Consider the following 17,194-nt stretch of genomic DNA (forward strand, 5'->3'; position numbering starts at 1 on the left):
AGGAAGGTTTGTCTGTATTTCCTAGTTCTGAGTATATGGTGGGTGGTGTTAAAATGAGAAGTATGTATCTGATAGGAGCTCCATACATACTAGAATGACAGATGATCTAGAGATACTCTAGAGAAAGGAAGTGACTTGTATCCATCAGAGGGAGGGTTCTTTGCTAGGGAGACAAGAGAGCTGAGGTAGAGAGAGGTCTTATGAAGTAGGTATCTTGCTTAGAGGACACATCTGACCTGAGAGTCTCAAACTCAAACTCTCTTTTATCAGGAAAGAGGCAGATTAGTCAGGAGAAAGCAGATTTTGGTAATGGAACAACTTTTGAGAATCCTCAGAGAGGTAGGACTTAGAGAAAGTCCTATCCTGGCAGGCCCAGGAATTATTTCCAGAACCTCTGATATTGTGCTCTTTCAAGTACACTAGGCTAACTCCAAAGGGTCTCTTTGGAATTTACTTTGACTACTGTTCTTTCTGGTGCTGCTTTGTCTTATCTTTTTGAAGAGCTTTGTTCATAGGCACCTGTGTTCATTTGTTTATCTAAGAGGATACCAGGGGCTCTCCTTAGATTTTTAAGACCACAGTACCCTATTATCCCTTGTATTCACCATGTTGGTCATTGTATCCCAATGGCTGGTTTTCTGTCTGAGTTGCCTTGTGCAGCAAAACACTCTAAAACAACAACAGGAAGGGATTTCTTCTCCCCACCCCACCCCTGCCCTGACTGCTCCTATATTTTTTTGTCTTTTTCTCAGCTCCATATTCTCAGGACTCTGCTCTAGGGAATGACCAATAGACCTCTCACAGCCAGATCCCAAGGACGTTGAAGTCTCCTCTCTATCTCTTGAAATCTCATCACATGGTTCTTAGTGTGTGGACCCCCTCCTTTCTGACATCATGTAGTATCCTTGTCCCAGCTGCTGTCTTCTAGAACAATGGATATATCTTAGTAGAAGATGGAATGCGACTCAGTTTCTTTTTCTTTTCTCTAGAACAGTCATTCAGGTACACGCTCTTTTCTCAGTGCAATCATAGGAACTATTAGGGAAATTAAAAAACCAAAAAACTCAGGTCCTTTCCTGGAGGAACCTTCATCTCATTGTGGAAATAAAATACGGACTCTAGAAAATGTTTTAACAAAACAAGGAAATATAGAATATGAGAGTAGTAGTAAAGGTTTAAAGAGTTCATGGAACTCCTTAAAAGATCAATGGAAAGGTAAATGCAGACCTAAATGGGTTTTGTACTTTAAAAAAATGAGTTCATAGGAAAGAACATGGCATACATTATATCAATTGTATTACCCATTCATTGTATTTGCATAAATTGTTTTTGCATAAATATTTTTTCTTTCTTACAAGGGGGGCTTTAGTGTTGGTGTAGCAGAAGACCTGTATCCAGAAATGCTTGTGATGTAAAAACAAAAAGCATCAATAAAACATTTAAAATTAAATAAAAAGATGGATCACAATGGTTTACATATAAGACAGGGAGGAAAATGGAATGGTGTTCCATAGGGAGAAAACATAGCTATATATCAGAATATATATATATATATATATATATATATATATATATATATATCAGGAGCAGGCATGAACATTTCATTTACAGAGAATATTCAATCAATCAACGGGCACTTATTAAGCACCTACTATGTGTCAAGCACCATTCTAGGCATTGAACATATACAAAAGTGAAACACCCTCTTCCCTCAAGGAGCTCACACTGTGTTAGAGGAAACAATATCAGTGGAGTATCTTTTTCTAGGTGTCAATTATCTGTATTTGCTGAATTCATCAGCTTTTCGAGAATACAAAAAAAAAAAAATAGCCTATGTAGTATCAGTAAAAACTGAATAAAAATATTTTTAAAACATAGGCAAATTAGAAAATTTCATAGATGGAAGGAACCTCAACCCTAATCCAACTAAAATTTGAATCCCTCTCTAACATTACTAACTAATGTGTCTGCTCAAAGACATCCAGTGATAGGAAATGTTCTGTCTCCTGAGTCCATAGCTCTCTTGGTTCCCCTAGAGGGGCAAGAGTTTGGATTAAAATTAAGTTATAGGCTCTTTAAAATGTTCAAATAACTTGCATGTGGGGGATGTTCAGAGTAAGCATGCCTTATCTTTATTATACTAATTATGTCCGAATTATATCTTTGATTTATCAACATAGAGTATGGTGTTAAAAAAATTGACATGTTAAATAAAATCAGTTTACTCAATGTTACTGTCATTTTCTAAGCATCAGTTCCTCTTCTTTCAACAAGCAGACTAATCTATTCATATGTATGTATCCTACTGGATATAGACTGTGCTATTGATCATAAGAAGTAAATGGTATAAATCAGCATCACTTCTTTTTATTCCCCAGACACCCAGTTATATTCTAGTGAGGGCTTCACCTGAGTTCAAACCCAGCCTCAGACACTTCCTAATTGTGTGTCCTTGGGGGAGTTACTTAACCTCTGTGTGCCTTGGTTTCCTCAGGTGTACGTGGAGATAATAGCACCTGCATCTCAAGGTTGTTGTGAGAATCAAAGGAAATAAAGGAGATAACATTTGTAAAGTGCTTAGCGTAGTACCTGGCACATAGCAGTACTATATAAATGCTAGTTGTTATTATTATCATCCGATTATTATTATAAATGGTTATTATTGTTATCATTTTATTACCTCTCATTTAGAGAGGCAAGACATGGCTAAAAAAGTATAATCCCACAGTTGTATAAAGAGTGCTGGATTAGAGATTTGGATTTGAATTTTGGTTTTTTCAATTCTTATCTCAAAAATGAGAGATAATTGGACTAAATGTCCCCTAAGGTCCAAATACATAGGTTACTAGATATCACAACCTTACTAAATGAATGACCTTGAGCAAATGACTTAATATCTCTGAGCCTTAGTTTCCTCGTCTGTAAAATGAGGAAGTTGGATACAGTCTCTTAAGATTAGGTCATAAAATCTCACGGCAGCAACAGTCTCAGATTCCATGTATGGGCAGAAGTTTTCCTTTCAGAGCTAACAGAACTTTGTTCTGCCCCTAGTTACACAAATATTTATTAAGTGACTTCTATACACTGTGCAGTGCTTTTATTGAGTTTATAGTCTAGGAATGGGATGGGACACAAATCACTATAAAATGTGATATATGATTTGCTTTTTAAGATTAGATAAGATGTAAGATGTGTATAAACGGGCTTTCAACAAGAGGGCCTTTGAAAAGCTTCCTGAAGCAGGTGGCCAATTAGTTGAATTTTGAAGGTTAGATAAGAATTCAGTGAGTATTACAGGCATAAGGAAATGGTTTGAGCAAAGATCCGAGGTAAGAATACAAGATGTGTATAGGAATTGGCAGTATTCCAGTTTTCCTGGAGCTTAAAGTAAGCAGGAATAGAAGTAGATAAGATCAGAAAGGTTAAGGTCACACTAGATTATGTGATTTGGTAATAAGTAAGGAGCAGAAGGGACCTAATCAGATATATGCATAAGGAAGATGAGTCTGGCAATTGGGAAAAGAGTTGAGGCAGAAAGATCACTTAGGAGGCTTTTACAATTGTCCAGGCAAGTTATAATGAAAATCTGTACCAGGGTAATAACAGTAGGGATGAAGAGGTGGGTACAAATAGGCAAGATGGTGCAAAGATAGAATCAACAGATTTAAACATAGGGAGTGAAGAAGCTAGCTAAGAAAATATAAAGAAATACCTAGAATTCTGAAATGAAAGAGAAAAGGTAGATAATTATATGTTATTAGATGGACTTTTGATAGTGTTTAAACTTTGCTCAATCCTCACAGAGCTAGAGCAACACTAAATAATAAGAATGTAGTATTTGATACTGGAATGCAGCTGAATCCACAGTCTCATCACAATCGGATAAAAAACTTTTAAATATTATTGTTGTTCAGTCATGCCCAACTCATAATGCCTGCATTTGGGGTTTTCTTGGCAAAGATAGTGAAGTCATTTGCTATTTCCTTCTTCATATCATTTTACAAATGAAGAGCTGAGGCAAACAGGGTTAAGTGACCTGTCCAGAGTCACACAGCTAGAAAGTATCAGAAGTCAAATTTGAACTCATGAAGATGAGTCTTCCTGACTCCAGTCCAGCACTCTATCCACTGTATCACCTAGCTGCCTTCTAACTATACCCTAGGTAATTTAATTTAACTATACCTATATATATGTATATATTTACATAATTATATTTATATATATATTATATTCAATTTATATAACTATATATAAATTAAGCTTCCCTCACAAGTCCTTTAATTCTTTGCCAGGTAGTTGTTTATCCCTTGTTTTCCAAGAGGTCCAGTGATGTCATAGGTGATTCCTTGACTTGCATGTGAATTGGATTTAAGTGCGACAGGGTTGCACAAAGTCCTCAGGCTTACTGTCTTGTCCTGAGTCATCAAAGTTCAGGACAAAAGCCAAGACTACTGGCAATGTCCTGGGATGCATCTTTGATGTCTAACCAAGCTCTAAGCCTCCACAGTCCCTGCTTCAGCTGCCTTCCTGGCCATTGGAACAAATTTTTCTCATCCACCTAGGGGAAGTCTTCACATGCTTGGAGTAGACATCCTAACTCACCAACAGGTTTGAGGTCTGTCACTTTCCCTCTACCCAGGGTGTGGCTACTGTGCATGCTACAGTTTCTTTCTTTCTTTTTTTTTTTTTAATTACAAGCTACAGTTTCCTGGAGTCACAGGTGAGAGTTGGGCGAATGAGGGGGACATCAAAGGTGGATGAGCAACTCTGAAAAGGGTGTGGCAAGCCATCACACCAGAGGTGCTAGTCCTCCTGAACACCCCATACACCCCAGGTGATAGGTGCGTGGCAAATGAATAGCTTGCTATGGCAGTTAGCCACAAAATTTAGCCATGAAAACTGCCAACAAGAACAAAAAGGACTAAAATTCTGCTAGTATGGAGATGTGGTCATCCGAAACTTTTCAGGCCTGGTCTTTCTAACACTACATTGTCTTTGCTCTAGAAATGACTGTCTGTTGCAGACATTATCCTTCCTCCTGACTGCATTCCCTTTCTTTTCTGAAATCATCTATGTCTACAACCTTCTGTCTTAAACTCTTCCATGCACTATGGTGCCTCCTGGCCTTTGACATCAGAACTGTAAAGCCTTTTGGATATTCCCAGTTGAGCTTCTATCTTCATTCCCATATTGGTGTTCCTGAACTACCCCAAATCAAGGAATGATTTTGGAGCCAGGAATACCGCCTATGGAATGAGTGACGATAACATAGTTCCTTCAAGAACAAGTCATGCCAGACTAACTTTTTTTTTTCACAAGATAACTAGGCATTGGTGAAAGATGGTGAATGAAGCATATCTAGATCTCAGAAAAGAATTTAAGTCTCATACAATCCTTATGGAAAAGTGGAGAGATGTGTTCTGGATGATAGCATAATTAAATGGATTTGGAACTGGTACAATGACTGAAGAAAAAATATTCATTAATAAGGTGGATTAGCCTACTCTGATGCCTCATTGTATCATGGAAATAATCTTAGATTCTCAAAGACTGTGCCAGTGGAATACGAACTTTGGCACATTTTACCATGATAGAAAGTCGTTGAATACAGATGGGGGTGAGAAGAGATATCATCTTTCTTAGGAGCAGCTTGGCTAAGTACAGACAAGCTTAACACCAGTATTCTGGACACTCAGTGATAATTTCTTTGTCCATGGCAGTCCACCATATGAGAAATATGATATGGACATTTGTAATGTGTAGCACCCTTCCAGCTGGACAGAATAGTAAACTAGGAAAGGGGGTGCTAAGAATCACAGTTTTTAGACTATCTTTTAGAGATACTCTATCTGTAGAAAAAAAAATCAATGATGCCAACAGCTCCACATACCAAAGCATACAACAGACTAGAGCTGTTGGAATTCTAAATAAACAGTCCTTGTTCCGTGATTAATAAGTAGATATACTAGTAAAGGAACTGAATTCTAGCAGTTTTTACATTCTTACTATTTAAAAGAAATAAAACAAGAGAATTACAAGATAAATGGAAGAATGATTGTTCATGGATTCTCCTTGGAGAAACAAATAAAGGTGTTGGCAGGGTTAGTTTTATAGACTACCTAAAGGCAACAAGAAACATTTCATGGAACATTTGGTCTTCTCAAATTGCTCTCTTACTGATGAGTATTCACAAAAAGGCCATCATGAAAATAATAAGAAGATGAAGAATTATATGAAGGATTAAGAAATTATATAAAGAAGTTGACAGGGCCTCAAATTAAGCTAATATATACTTAGATACTTAGTGATTTTGAGGCAAAGGTGAGGACAGTGAAAAATGTGACAAAATATGCCTCAAGAATTAAGGAGAAAGGCACTATACCAATACATCACGAATATTTCCTTCAAGAAAAGGCCTAAAAGATGTTGAACATGGCAAGCACTGAATAACATCACTGAAAAATCAAACCAATTCTCTTTGAACAGTCAGACCAGTGACTTGTTAGAGAATAGATTAAAATTAATACAAGACTAAAAGGAAGAATAAAAATTAGAAAGCTATGTGGTGGGCAACATTGGAGGGACTATGGGAAGAGAGGTATATTAATGAGCTTTTCTTAGAATTGTGAATTGTTTCTACTGTTGTAGAAAACAGCTTGGAATAATGCAAGAAAATTTACCCAACTTTTCATACCCTTTGACCTACTGACCTTGCTACTCGACATATGCACCAAAGAGGCTTAAAAAACAACAGCACATATACCCAAATATTCATAGCAGTGCTGTTAGTGTCAAAGAAAAATGAAAATGAAGTGGTTACGCATTAATTGGGACATGGCTGAACAAACTGCAGAAATAGAATATTATTCCACCATAAGAAATGAAAAATATAATGAATTTGCTTCATAACATTTTTACATCATTGACACCTTTTTTCCAGCTCCTCTTTTTGTGCTAGAAGACAACAGGAGCCTACCCCATTAGAATTCAAGTAGGCAAATTATGGGCCATAGGCCAAATCCAGTCCATCACCTATTTTTGTACAGCCCACAAGCTAAGAATGGCTTAAGTTGTACTGGAACATAGCTATACTCATTCATTGTCTATGGCTGCTTTTGTGCTACAATGCAGAGTTGAGTAGTGGCAGCAGAGATCCTATGTGACGGTTTCATCACTTTGATTTCTGCTCAGCAAATTGCAGTGACAGTCATAATCAACAGCTTCAAGTGATCAACCCATTGCCCTACTGTGACATTTTATTTATGACCAGTGAATGTCCAGCATGTCAAAAGAAGAAGGAGGAGGAGAAAGAGGAGGAAGAAGAGGGGAGCAGAAAGAGAAAGAAGAAGAAGAACCACCCTCAACTACTGTTATGGAACAATTGACTTTAGAAATTAGCTTTTGCTGCTGACTTGATAATATTTCTTAATGAATTACAAGACAAAACAGAGTTTTTATGAGAAATTTATAGTGTGGTAAAGCCAATTCAGGCAAGTAGGTGGTGCAGTGGATTGGATACAAGGCCTGAAGTCAGGAAGATGATTTCAAATACAGCTTCAGATATTAAATCGCTGTGGTTTCACGAGTCATGTAACTGAAACAACTAAACAATGACAACAAAAGCCAATTCAATGATAGCTAATGTTAAGTCATAAATAATGTCAAACTGCTTTATATACTTCCTGTGCTGTCAAAAGTTAAAACAAAAAGCAAAATTTCCATTCCCAAACAAATTTGCAGCAGATATGTTTTCCAAGCTCAGAATACAGTTCCAACAGTGTTTTTTGGAACTTAATGCAAATACAAAAGAGTTCTATATTTCAAAATCTGTTTAAATGTACAATGATGACCTTCCACCTAATCTTCATTCTCAATTACTTTTCTTTTTTTGAGGGCAATTGGGGTTAAGTGACTTGTCACACAGCTAGTAAGTAAGTGTGTCAAGTGTCTGAGGCCGGATTTGAACTCAAGTCCTCCTGACTCCAGGGCTGGTGCTGTATTCACTGCACCACCTAGCCACGCTGTTCCACCTAATCTTCAATTGGAAGTGATTAATCTGCAATATTAATTAATCTGCAAACAAAAGGCAAATATCAAGAGAAGAATCTAATGTAATCCTATAAATGCCTTCCAAGCGATATATATGTGTGTATATATACATATATATATATATATATTATCAATTACAATTATATGCTCATGGATTGATATCAGCATTTGTCAGTACTTGTCAGTCTGAAAAAACATCTTCAAAGATAAAATATGTAAAATATCATTACAGATCAACATTAAGAGATGAACATTTGCAGTTGTTTTAATGACAGGGAATACTAACTTTGAACCCCAATTAAGTGAGCTATTATTTCCTCCAAAAATAATTACATTCTTCTTACTAGTAGACCTTTATTACAAAAAATAGTATTCAATTATTGTTGTTATATTTTGAATTTCATCAATAAAAATATTGTAGAAATTTGTTTTCTCTCTTGTTATATTAAATGCCTACATAGCATCCTTGATTTAGCCTCTTGGCCCTCAAAGCCTAAAATATTTACCATCTGCTTCTTTATAGAAAAAAAAAATTGGCTAACTCCTGCATTAGAATATAAGCTTTTTTGAAGGAAGGAATATCTTACATTTATTTGTTTTACCAGAACTTAGCACAGTACATAGCATCTGCTAAGTATTTGATATTTTATGTCTAGTTCAGAGAAACTTGGCAAGATTTATGTGAACAGATGCAATGGGAAGTAAGAAGATCCAAAAGAACAATGTATCACTACTATAATATGTAAACAAATATAACCTAGGTTTACCTCTTAAGCTTATCTTAACCCATAGTGTTTCTTAAATGTATTGGAAATTTTCTTCTTACTTAGTCATGTACCCAGACACATGCTCTGACCCCAGCTGTATTCTTGGGGTTGGTGATTAGGCCCTGGTCCTATACTGCTAATATAATAATACTGCTACAGTTTGCTGCTGTCATTGCCACAGCCTTGCCATAGTTCTGGATGGGATGAATCCCCCTCCTGCTTCCCCTCCCCCTCCCTGCCTTCTTCCCCAGTCCTTGTTAGGTCACTGGGACAAAACTTGAACCAGACTCAGCCCTCTGGCTTTTGCCTTCCACTCTTAGAGGTATACTGCCTTAACCCTTCTCCATCTCCTCCTCCAATTGTCTACCAAGAGTTGGCTTTATCCTCTGACAGACCCTAACCGCATATCAGAAGTCACATTAGCTAAGGGGCTCCTAAGGGGCCTCCTAAGGGGCCCCAAGACATGAGCTAACTTGCTAACATCTCTACTTTATCTCTCTCTCCTTGATCAGTCATCTTTTGGGAGTTGGCTTTGACCCCTACTAAAGCTCCCATTGGCTTAAGGACCCATTTGCTCAAGATAAATAGCCATACCTTACTGAACCACCCCACCCCCAGGAGATCACCTGCAGGCTTTTGACTTTATTCTTGTATAGAACTGTAGTGAATGGGAGAACTTATTACTATTTCTCTGGTTTTATTGAACTTTTGCTTATCTGGTACTCTTTTTCCTCCTGACTCAAGTATTTTTCAGGGAAGCTAGAGTTGTGAAACCTTTCATGTTGCCATCTTTGCCAAAAATACAGTGCCCTCCCTTCCCCTTTTTAAAGTAGCACTCCATTCTTTCCAGTAATTTCAAGAGTGGAGAGGTGTCCCTTTATCTTCTTTCTTTCTTTTTTTTTTCCTAAGAGTGAGACCAGCCTTCAGGCTGTACGCTCTGTGCAGATTACTACAAAATCATTCCTGATCTCCGTACTTATTAGAAGAGAGAGTGTTACTCTTTTGAAGGTCAGTAATAACTCCTTTTTTTCCAGTGAGCACAGCTGTCTAGCTTTCTCTTTTCTGTGTTTGTGAACAACCCTCTACTTCTAGATCAGGCGTTCTTAGCCTTTTTGTGTGTGTGTTATGGACCCCTCAGGCTGTCTGATAAAGTCTGTGAACCTTCTCAGAATAGTGTTTTTAAATGCATAAAAAACAAAGGGCTCAAAAGAAGTGAATTATAGTGAAATATAATGATCAAAATATTTTTTTAAGTTCATAGAACCCAGGTTAAGAACCCCTATTCTAGATAATCTTGTATACCGTGATATCCAGAACACTGCATTCTGCTGGTTCTCCCCCTTATTCCTATGACTGCTTTTTTTTCTTGGGCAACTAGGTGGCACAGTTGATAGAGTGTTGGGCCTAGAGTCAGAAAGACTCATCTTTGTGAGTTCAAATTGAGACTTAGATGCTTACTAGCAGTATGACCCTGGGCAAGCTACTTAACCTTCTTTGCCTCAGTTCCTCATCTGTAAAATGAGCTAGAGAAGGAACTGGCAAACCACTCCAATATCTTTGCCAAGCAAAACCCCAAGTGGGGTCACAAAGAGTCAGACACAACTGAAACAACTGAACAACAACCACAACCTTCTTCTTCTTTCCTCTTAAATTTGGAACTCCACAAGGCATAAGTCTTTGTCCATGAAAATATTGATAGTCTTTGGTGATCTTAACTAAGCCTATAATTTGAGTTAGCAGCTCTGTACAAAAGACTCCCAAATCTCTATCTCTGGCCCCAACATTCCCTGGAAGTCTAGTTCAGCATTTCCAGCTGCCTGCTAGTTATTTCCATATTTTTCACCCTTGGCAGCTCAAACTTGACATTCCCAAACAAAGCTCATCATCTTATACCCCAGACTCACCTATTCTAAACACTATTTTGGTGATGGCACCAGCTTTTTAACCATTCTTTTAATCCCAGGGATATCCTTGACTCTTTCTTCTCCCTTACTCCCCACATTCAGTCAGTTGCTAAAAAGTATTGGTCCTATTTATGTAATAATACTTCCTTCCCTCTTCTCTTTTTTACTGTCACAGGCACTACTCTAGTTAAGGTGATCTTTATCTGACTTTTTAACTCTTATCTTTCTTCCTCCACTATTTCCTTTCACTAATTTATCTTTCACACTGCTGTAGAAATGATTTTTATAATGTACAGATCTAATAGAGTCATCCTCTTGGTCAAAAACTTTTAATAGCTGTACCAAAATATTGATTCTTTACCCTCACATTCATATCCTTCTATAATCCAGGTTTCCAGTACATTTTCAGCTTTATTTCATCCTATTCTCCTTTATATACTCTGTACTCTAGCTCAATTAAACTAACAAGTGCTTTGCTCTAGTCTATTCATGGCTTTTTTCTGTCTCTGCCTTTGCTCATCCCATTTCCTGTATTTATAATAGACATCTAGCCTTAATCACTATTGCTTCAGTCGAACTGAAACCTGTTAAAGACCTTAGCTTAAAAAGACCAAGGTCTCCCACTGCATCCAAGTTGTCCTGATCAATATCTGGCCACTGGACCCAGATGACTCTGGAGGAGAAAGTGAGGCTGGCGACTGCACAGCCCTCCCTCACTTAAATCCAATTCACTTGCATGTCATGGCATCACCTCCTTGATGTCTCGATCCTCTTTTAGAATGAAGGAAAAACAAGAATAGAGACCACTCTCCATTCCCCCGCCATCTTATCTCACTCTGTTGAAAGCCTTCCTTTCCATCATCTAATATTATCTAAGGTTCCATCTCCTTCATGAAGGCTAATCTGAGCTCTTCCTGCTGGAAGTGATAATTCCCTCCTCATCTGTGGCTCTTTGTATAGAACTCTCTTTTGTATTCACTTGGATTTATGATTGTTGTTACTGTTGTTTTGTTGGTTTTATTTTGTTTATGTCTCATCTCATCTTTTAGTTTGTAAGCAGCTTCATGACTGGGTCTCTGGCCTTGTTCTTTGCATCTTTTCATCCCTAGGATAGGTTCTCAATGTTATTTTACTTGAATATAATTGTGTCCTAAGAAAGAAGAGATTTGAACTCTTTCCCATATATATTTTAGAGGTAAAATATATTCCAAAACTTCAGGCTAATGGTCAGTATAGTGACCTTGCCTATTTCCTACTTTGCACAGAATGTGACAGGCTAGATATAGAGAGAGAAAAGTCATGGGGGACACATTGGTTTCTATATTAAAATATTTGAAGAGTTGTCATGTGGAAGATAGAGTAATCCTACTCTATTTGATCCCAGAGGTCAGAACTAAGACCAGTGGGTAAAAGTTATAGGGAGACAGATTTCAGTACAGTATAATATATTCAAAACAGAAATCAACTTCTCACAACCACCACCACCTCAATGAACATGTCCAATCAATCATTTAGACTTGTGGATTCTACCTTTGAAATATCTCTGGAATCTTCCTTTTCCTTCCTATTCCCACGGCTACTTAGTAGACATGTTCCCTAGGTAAGCAATTTTTTTTTTCTTTTAGGAATCAGTAACATTCAAAGATTTGACTGGATTTTACCAGGAGTGGGAGCAACTAGAGTCTTCTCAAAAGGACTACAAAAGGAAATAATGCTGAGGATCTATAGGAACCTGGTCTCATTAGGTAAAGATGGTTTTCACATGTCTCATACACCTTTGGGTGTACTCATTTCCTGATTCTGGGGATGGTTTGTTTTCCCCAGTACAAATATTAGATTCCTACATATTTTCTCATAAGCAGGTTATCAGATTTCAAAATTAGTGTAGTATCATCCCCTCAACTTCACTTATATGTCCTATCCATTGCCAAATCTTGTTGTTTTTACTTTTGTGGCATCTGGTATACTCTAACAGCAAGCACCCTAGCTTACCCAGGATGGCTGCTAGCACAGGTTCTTTGATATGCTTTTCTAAAGGAAAGTAACTCAGTAAAAGTTAACAATCTTACTTTAATCAAACATATAATTTACCTAATTCAGGGGGAAATGTCAGCACCCTGAACTTTAGAAAATACAAGCAGAAGTTAGAAGCAAATAAAAAATACAGACAGAGAAAATAACAATTCAACAGACGAGGTTCTAGCTGTCTGATCTAGATCTGTCTAACTAAGTACATAGTTAGTTACCAGAGAGAAACACCCACATGCAGGTTTTCAAAGCCAGGGGCCTCAATGGTTGCCCAGTCTCATCTGATCAAATCATACAACTTTTTCCATAACTGAGCCCCAAAGCAAGAGTATATATAGCCTTCTCCAGGGTCAGAGACCATCACAATCCTCATGACCCACTGCCTAGTTACAAAGTAACAAGGTGTGGGCCTTCCTGAAAAACAAGCCTCCTCTAAGGAAGCTTCTCTTGTTGGGCTCTGCTTTACCCTTCAGCAAACTCCTCCCACCACAGGTTCCATGTGACCACATTCAGCCTATTAGGGGGCAGAGCATATTTTCTTATCAGAGAAAGTCCTCAAATTCCCTTAGGCTTATTAAGGGGCAGGGAAGGTCCTCAAATTTCCTTACCATTACATATACATATATACATATGCACACACATATGTAAATGTATTCATGTAAATATATGTATCATCTGTATATACATACACCCTTCTCTCCACTTACATAGCTGCCACCCTGATGTAGGCCCTCTTTACCTCACACTTGGACTGTTGCAGTGACCTGATTTGTGTCTGTGAGCCTCAGGTTCTTATGGCCCAATAGAAATGAGAACATAGGTACCTTAGTCTCATAATGTAGGGAGATGGAAATGTAAGTGTCCACTAAGGACTTGCCTGGACTAAGATTATCCCATAACCTGTCATACTTATTACCTATAACCTCTAGGGCTCAGCAAGTTAAGACCATGCTAGGCCCTAATGTCTACTCTGCAGAGTCACCAGGTGTTTTTTTTTTTTTGCTTTTTGGAGGACAATTGGGGTTAAGTGACTTGCCCAAGGTCACATGGCTAGTTTTTGTGTTAAGTGTCTGAGGCCACATTTGAACTCAGGTCGTCCTGACTCCAGGGCCAGTGCTCTATTCATTGCGCCACCTAGCCGCCCAGTCGCCAGGTGTTTTACCAGTGGAGAACAAAAATTCTCTGAAGCTACCCCATTCGGTTGAAAACATTGGAGGGTGGAGTTCATATGACTACAACCTCTGTGTCTGGAATCCCTATTCTCTCTTTTTTGGAATTAAGATTGAACTGGAAATGTCCCAGGAGAGTGGGACAATATTCATTCACATTTCCCTCTTTTCAACTTCATCTTGCTTTGCCGCAGGCGCTACCAGCTGGATTTCTGGAGGAGCAGAGGGATCAGAGTTTGTTGGCCCTAGTGTTTTTTATTAGTTTCTGTCGAGACTGGGGTAAGTAAGGTTAGGGGCAAAAAGGGAAGGAGGCTGGGACTCTTAAGGGGCAGTGTCAGGGGGGGAGGAGAAGAAGACTTATATATCTTTTATTTTATTTTAATTCCAAACTTAACAAACACCAAATAAAATGAGTATTTGCATATACCAAATAAAACGGAAAAAAAAAGATAATTGTTCATGAAACTGTAAATTTCTTACATGGGACTTGTTTTTTTTTCTTATATATATATATATATATATATATATATACATATATATATATATAATAAATTCAACATGTAACTTTAAAAGCTATCCTGCTTATGTGTTTCCTTTTGGCCTTTCTTCTGTTCTCTTTCATGCATTAAAAATGCTTCAATGACCGTCTTTTCTTTCTTTTTTTGGGCAATTTTATTGCTAACTTCCCTCTCCTTTCCACTATTAGAGAGGGGAAATCTCTTGTAACAAATATGCATAGTATAGCAAAACAAATTCCTACATTGTAAACTTGTATCTCTTGAATTAGAAATCAAGATTTCACTGAGCAGATCCAGAAACAGCCAGCTCATTCTGTAGTTGGATGATCACTGATAACAACATCTCTCATTGACTTTCATTCTTCAGATAAGGGGAAAAGAGAGTCCATTTCTTCAGGGCCCTGGAACAGTCTGTGGATAACCTTTATCCTTGACTTCTAAAGGCTTTTGCTCAAGTGTGTATTAATCTCATGACTTGCCATTGTTTCTTATTAACTTACATTTGATCCAGATCCCTGTATCTTCCTTGCTCTCTTCATACCCTACTTTCCCCCACCCATGCCTTTTGTGGCTTTTATTTATAGGCAAAGCTGTTTTATTTTCCAGCTCTAAAGAGAAAGTGACAAATATTCACTTCTCTAGCCCTTTTATCTGTTTTTTATATGTGAGGATTGAACCAAATCTGAAAGTATCATTTATATTAATTTCAGAGCACCCTTCCATACTACTCTCTGAACTGCACTTTGTCAGCTTCTCTGTCTTTACAATCTCTTTGCAGTCTGTAAGATCCTAAGTACTGTTTGTATGACTGAAGCCTCTAGAATCTTCCTGTTAATTCTGATCTCTCTCTGCCCACAGCACTAATTAGTAGACTATAGATTCTCTGCCTGAATGTGAATGGATTTGGTTCCTTCCAAAGGAGGCAGATTTGAACCCTAGAATAAAGACCCCAGATGAGGATATTGTCCATGAACAAGGAGATGGCCACTTCTAGGAGTACTCATGGTCCGCATTTACAAGAACAAGATGAGGTTCTGAGAATGACTTTTTCTGAGGAACATGAAACTGTTCTAAAAAGAAATACATTTGATGCTGCAGTCTCTCATCGTAACTTCAGGCACTTTCAATACACAGAAGCAGATGGACCCCATAAAGCACTAGGCCAACTTCGAGAGCTCTGTCATCAGTGGCTGAGGCCAGATATTCACACCAAGGAGCAGATCCTGGAGATGCTGGTTTTAGAACAGTTTTGGGCAATCTTGCCTGGAGAGATCAGGACTTGGGTAAAGTCACATCATCCAGAGAATGGGGAAGAGGTGGTGAACCTGATAGAGGATTTGACCCAAATGCTTAAAGAGGAAGGTAAGACTTACAAAAGGACAGGGAGGAGACCCATGGATGTAAAAAAAGGGAAATATACACCTGAAGGTGGAGGGGTTAGGGTGGCAGGTGCTTAGAAAGAGAATAGTAAGGAAAGAAAAATATCTAGAGGGTAGATAAAGAGGCACAAGAGATTCTACCTGCACAAGTCAATAAGAATATTTGAGCCTTCAAATGGAATCCTGGTATCTTCTTGGTTCTCTATGAGCAACAACCCGTGTGAAACCACAGAAGAGAGAACATTCTCCACTTGATAATCCTGTTTTGGTTTTAGTATGTGGGACAGTGATATACAGCTTGCCATCATGAAAACCTTCCACAGAGAGGGTTTTCCCTCCAAAGGCTGATGCCATTCAGTTTATTAAAAAAACAACAGCAGATCATTTGACTTGTACAAGTCTTTTTATCTTACTTATGTCCACATTAAGAGGACCACACAGATCTTCTGATTTCCATCTTTGTCTTTTCTAGATTAATGTTATTCAGCTGCCAGTCTGTTGTATGGCAAACTAATGCCAGTTCCAAAAACTTTTACAACTTTTTTTTCTTAAAACATAAAACTCTTTGAACTCTTTATTCAACTCCTTCTTCTTATACCCTTCTCCTTTCATCCCTGCTTCATTTTTTCTCCCAGTGCTTGGTGTCTGCCTTGCCCCTTCCTCTGATTTACCATACTGAAATTGTAGAGAGCAGAGTGGTCTCTTGCAAAGACTTTAGATAGTTTATAAATCCACAGTATTATTTGGCTTGAGTAAATTGCACTACGTCACCTTAACTCTGATATTAAAGCCAATGTTTTGTTTCTTTGGAGCAGCTTTCTGTAAAGAAGTTGACAAACCTATCTCTCACATTCTGTAAAGTAGGATAGGGGCTTGGAAAATATTCCTTCAGTAGGTGAAGAAACTACTATGGCAGAGAGAGTTTGAGTTACATTCTTCATATCACATAGCCACTTGAAGATAGAGCTACACAGTCAGTTAGTGCTTGCTGATGAATAAACCAGAGCTCTATCCTCTGGAATCTTCTGTGACTCCAAAGATGAATTTTGAGCTATATTTGAGTTATTGAAGTCCAGGGTCCTTTGTTCTGATCCTCAGAAAATCAGAGCTGTTTCTGGACTTTTGTTACTTTTTTGTTCTATAAGAAGGGCAAATGTTGTATGAAGATTTCTAGTGTGGGATTTGACACAGGACTAGTGTCCCTCATATCTTCATTTTCCTTCCCTAGTTCTACCTTCTCAGGACTCTGTACTTCTCCAAGAAGAGGAAAGAATAGGCCCTGAATTCATGACAGTCAATTCCCAGGTGAGTTGGGGTTTCCCCTTTTTCTTGAAATCTTGGTTCTTAGTGCTCTAGTAGATATTTTTACCTTCCATTATT

The 17,194-nt window shown here is 37.9% G+C and overlaps 1 protein-coding gene across 1 annotated transcript in view; it reads left to right on the forward strand.

The window, feature by feature from the left end:
- LOC138159474 (zinc finger protein 286A-like) overlaps window positions 1–17,194 on the forward strand; it is a 42,396-nt gene that overhangs the window by 6,053 nt on the left and 19,149 nt on the right. Inside the window, exons 2-5 of the mRNA XM_069085841.1 lie at window positions 12,346–12,465; window positions 14,112–14,196; window positions 15,294–15,797; window positions 17,043–17,119. Of these exons, the coding sequence (XP_068941942.1) occupies window positions 15,389–15,797; window positions 17,043–17,119 (486 nt within the window). The 5' untranslated portion in view covers window positions 12,346–12,465; window positions 14,112–14,196; window positions 15,294–15,388. The remainder of the gene's footprint in view (window positions 1–12,345; window positions 12,466–14,111; window positions 14,197–15,293; window positions 15,798–17,042; window positions 17,120–17,194) is intronic.

This window comes from Petaurus breviceps, unplaced genomic scaffold (genome assembly GCF_028583685.1).
Source record: "Petaurus breviceps papuanus isolate PSGF00001 unplaced genomic scaffold, PetGlider_PUasm1.0 176, whole genome shotgun sequence".
Classification (NCBI taxonomy): Eukaryota; Metazoa; Chordata; class Mammalia; order Diprotodontia; family Petauridae; genus Petaurus; species Petaurus breviceps.